The 4,881-nt window shown below is 37.7% G+C and overlaps 1 protein-coding gene across 1 annotated transcript; it reads right to left on the bottom strand.

Moving 5' to 3' along the window:
• Window positions 1-4,172: 4,172 nt before the first annotated feature.
• On the bottom strand, window positions 4,173-4,550 carry LOC134188440 (uncharacterized). The gene has a single exon (XM_062656607.1). The coding sequence runs from the start codon at window positions 4,514-4,516 to the stop codon at window positions 4,214-4,216; it is 303 nt and encodes a 100-aa protein (XP_062512591.1). The 5' UTR covers window positions 4,517-4,550; the 3' UTR covers window positions 4,173-4,213.
• Between the last annotated feature and the right edge of the window lie 331 nt (window positions 4,551-4,881).

The raw sequence follows: 4,881 nt of genomic DNA, 5'->3' as shown, positions 1-4,881 counted from the left end.
TAAATAAATTTTTATTCGTTCATTAATTAGTTAGTTATCATAGATACAAGACATACTAAATATTTCTCCAAATAACATTTGAGTCAACAAGAAATTAAACTAAAAAGACTTATTTAATTAGCAAGAATAGAAATGGCTGTTCCTGTTTTATAGTTTTTGAATAACAGCAACTAAAAAAGCCTTGTACATTTATAACAGTTCTGAGTTACCCACTGCATAAGTTACTGCCACAACAGTAATAACATGCAAGGTTCTGATCATTTACCTTGCACTAAATTTAATCACCTGTGTTAGCATTGCAAAGAGTTCTTGCTATAATCTCTCATGCTCCAAACAAACAACTACTTTGGCCATTGTGATCAGATAACACAATTGAAAGTAAAAATACCACATAATAGTCCAAGAATATCTTTAGAAATACTTTATTCTTGTGATGCCACAATGCTATCAAATTAATGAGTAACACATTATAATCATATGAGACTAACAGTATTCATATACGAGCACATGGTGTAAATTGGTAAATTGTATACTCTAGTATAGTCTTCACAAGTCGAAAATTGTACGTGATTATCTAATGACAAAACGTGGTAGGTGTGCTACCAGTAAGAGCAGCTACATAGTGTGTAATAACAATGTTACACAATAGAATAAAAGTTTAGTTACTTAATGAGTTACAGAAGGCACCATTAGTCTCTTGATACGTTTAATCATAGATTGAGTGTCTTTGATAGGAATAACTATTCCCATATTCATTTCCTTCCATCAAAAGCACCTAGCAGATAATCTAAAAGACAAAAACCTGGCTGTGTAGTTTCTAAAAACCATGTCAAACGTCTAAAAGACAACAGAGATATTGCAAACATTTGCAGTCTATTCTAATCAAAGAATAGACAGTAGCATTGAAATAGATCCTGGGCAAACAAGGTGGCATGCCTTGCTGAAATGGCGTCGTAAAAACCCTGCAAAGTTTCACAGTGCATGCAACATCTACGAAAAAATTTAGGGCACAAACGAACATGCATTCAAACTGAGTTCCTTTACTTTGAATGTATGTGCAAAGGTATTTCAATAGAGTAGTACATACCATAAAGCAGTTCACGCCTTTCATAAACTTCAGCAAAAGTTGTCGTGCTCTATCAATATCATTGGAAGATATCTTCATTCCACAAAGGAGACGACATTCAACAACAAGTAAGCTGTAATGGATATATAGAGAGTACTATAGTACTCTCTTGGCAGAATTCCTCTAAGCACTGGAAGAGACCAGTAAAACAGCCATGATCTATATTCACTAGCTACAAAAATATTATCTTACTGTTGAAGACAACCAATAAAATGTCTGATTATTAACAATACCCTTCCATGTGGAAAACTCTTCCAGCGTATGTGAATTCGACTAAAGTGGTCAGGTACTTTAATTGAAAGGAGACACTTATCGAGGAAAGTAAATTGCACAACATTAAGACTCTTACATGGCAAAGTTTACAGTAGCTATACACATAAATGTAGGTATTTACCTTCTCACCAATAAAGTAGATTTCATCGGAGAATGTCAGCCACCTGTCAAGCAGTGATCGAGTAATGCCCAAGCAAACTACATGCATCCAGTCAATAGCTGTTCCCTCTACTACGTCAAATCCTGGTAATGCTAAGAGTGGAGATACTACATTCAGCATTCCATTGACCTGCATCAAAACAAAAATATAACTGTAAAAATACATACATATTGTTAATAACTAATGTCAATCGTACTGGATGTCGTAGATCTACTGCCTCAGTCACATCACCAGCAACACTAGCATGGGTTCTGCAAATAGCATCGTGTTTAATTGGCCAATATCGATGAAGGTGATCACTGCCAATAGTAACGCCTGGATTATAACAACAAGGACAGGCATACTGTCCATTGCGCTGCTTCATGCAAGGACCATTGCCCTGGCTGGTAAATCACAAGTAATGAAAATCAGATTAACTTTGCAGTGCTGCAATCCTTCGGCTGTCTTGAAAATTTCTCCTACACGTGAACAATGAGTTAATAAAGTTGAAATAGCAAGACATAACATGTTACCATTTGTGGACAGTTCCTTCAGCTGACTCATCAGAGGTTGTAGAAATGCCTGTATAGGCGGTTTCGATGGATGAAACCAAAGAGCACAGACAATGGCATACTTGAGTGCAAATCTATGACATGGCATAAGAAGTAGACAAATTAGCACTTCATTTCATTGCCTACCTGTGTGCAGGAGGAAGTTCATTAATTGTAAGATGCACAGGCTAAAGAGACCCAGTTCGTGAAGTTCTAAAAACAGATACACCATCGGTGTTCAAAGTCAGTGTGATATTCCATTTCGATAATAATCCGGTAGTCATATTCCTGTATCTTTTGCCGCTTGTTATATCAGACATATCAGCATTATTTCCTTTCCTCAAAACTAGCAGAAAGTTTTCGAACAAAATTCACTGTCTACAAAAACATAATCAAAACAAACATAAAAATTAAACACTGCTAATGAATTCAAACCTTTAATTAAACAGTCGAGCTAAAGCATCTTCCACATAAAAAACAAAAATCCATATAGTTTTGCAATTGCTTCTTGATGTTGTTCCCTGCTACACTGGTATGCACTGTTTGCAATTAAGTTTTCACAGCTGGAACATACAAATGATTTCATTTGTTTCATAGGAGCACGGGTTTCATTAAGATATGATTTAAGGCATTATGAGGTCATAACATAGTGACCTAATGGAAAGTGAGCCGAAATAAGCTGCATTAGGTCTTTACAAGCTTGAGCAGACAGTGTATGATGCAAAATGAACAACATTATTAAAACTGAGCTGCTCCTTTTTGTTAGATGACAGCCAGGAAACAAGAGATCCTTGTCACCAGCAAGACTAGGTTCATCACATGAAAATGAACCAGTGCCAGTGTCTACCATGTCATATGCAGTCCTTTCATCATATTTATCATCGTATTGAAGTAGGATGTGAGTCTCCCTCTCTACTTAGATCTAATATTTGACTGTTTCGATCACTGCCTAGGCTGCCTTCAATGACGTCATCTTCAAAGATTATGCTGTAACCATCAGACTGGCAGCCTTCCTCGTTGTCCTCATCTGAAGGGCAATGAGACATTTGAATTGAGTTGTACTAAAAACGAATTGCAAGGATGGTGTTTACCGATAACATCGTCAACATCAAAGTTCGAATCTTTAGACTGTAAACCCTCCCCACATTCGTCTAAGCAAAACAAGACATTGACACAAAACCACTGTGTTAGCTGCTCCATTTGATAAAACAAGTTTTAGGTAACCACATTATAATTATTGAGCTATATATTATATGCATGAATATTTAACAACAACACTAAGTTCAGACATGGACATTAAGACGTTTGAGTTAAGAGACAATTCAGGGAAAGAACAAGAGGAGCTTGTGTTGTACCTACTACCATCTACAATTTAATTAAATAAAAATTATCGCGCTAGTTAATATAACTTGTTTCTATCTTCCTGTCTCTTATAGAGTTATACGAAATATAAACATGTCCACTTCGTTTGACCTACAATAATATCTATAATCTGACCATTTGCTGTTATGTCATCCTCCACAGCTGTGCTAAGCCTCTGCTTCAACACTAGGCCTACTTTCCCGTTCCTCAGCGATAAGGCCTTGGTTCTGACGCTTCATCACACAAGCATTGTGCTTGCATCTCGAAGATACTCTCTGGTTTTGGGAAGCCATCAGACAACTGTTTATACATGCGTAGGACATAAAATCCCGGATGTGTTTCAACACTGTTGACCAATGCAGAATTTGACGAAGGAGCTTCAGGATGCTGAGCACGTGGAATTCGCGCAGCCAGCGTCCTACAGTTTGCTGAACGGAAAAGTCTCTTATGGCTGGCAGAAATCCCAGGTCGAAAAAACCCTCGTCAACTTTGAATTGAATCGAACGGCTTTGACGTTACATGTGTAATGCTACTATACGAGTAGACAACACAGGCGAGGATCGCTTGGATACCAAGACAACGACACTCCTTGACGGTCAAGTACCGACTCTCAATATTTATGATTACAAACGTTTATATAGCAAGTGCACGCTCACTAATCACACTACTACTGTTACATATACCACTTCCTTCCCTCTTTGCTCCAAACATACTTCTAAGATACAATCAATTAACGCAAAACTCAACGCAACAAGTCAATTATTAGGTAATATCATAGTCTCTATGCCACACAGGTGGAACCCGGTTTCTTTCTGGACTGACTGGTAAGTGTATGTTTGGTTCTTCTTCTTGTAGCTCATGCTCCCTGTTCTCTAGTTCTGGTGGAAGTACAACTATCGATATCTCCTCTCCAAGCATTTCAACAGCTGGAGCCGGAAGACATTCTTCATCTTCAATTGCTTCATTCTTCTCAAGTCGACCTTTCTTTTCCTTGTACGTCAGTCCTTCTTGTTGTTGTTCCATGGGATGTCTATAACATGGTTTCAGTCTGTTGTAGTGCACCATTATGGCAGCTCTCTTCTTGACATTTTTCACCAAGTAATTCACGTCTCCTTTCTTTCTCAGTACCCTGTATGGCCCTCTCCACGAACTTGATAACTTCTTCACATGACCCTTCTTTACTGCCGGACTATATAGCCAAACCAAGTCTCCTTGTTGGTATTCATGCCTTACTTCAATTTTCTTGTTATATGACTTTGCTTGATTCTGTTGTGCCTCTGCCAAACATTCTCTAACATTTTCCATACCCTTCATCTACTTCACTTAGAGCTGAAACGTATTCTGACGTTAACTGTGGTACTTGCTCTTTTCCTTCCAAGATAACATCTAACCGTTGTCGTCCATCCCTTCCAAACATTAGTTTAAACGGT

This window comes from Corticium candelabrum, chromosome 13 (assembly GCF_963422355.1).
Source record: "Corticium candelabrum chromosome 13, ooCorCand1.1, whole genome shotgun sequence".
Classification (NCBI taxonomy): domain Eukaryota; kingdom Metazoa; phylum Porifera; class Homoscleromorpha; order Homosclerophorida; family Plakinidae; genus Corticium; species Corticium candelabrum.
The sequence above is the reverse complement of the archived record's forward strand: the minus strand, read 5'-3'. Positions and strand labels throughout refer to the sequence as shown.

Bases quoted from the DNA above. Each gene is read 5' to 3' on its own strand.
- LOC134188440 (XM_062656607.1), bottom strand. From the start codon at position 4,516: ATGGTGCACTACAACAGACTGAAACCATGTTATAGACATCCCATGGAA.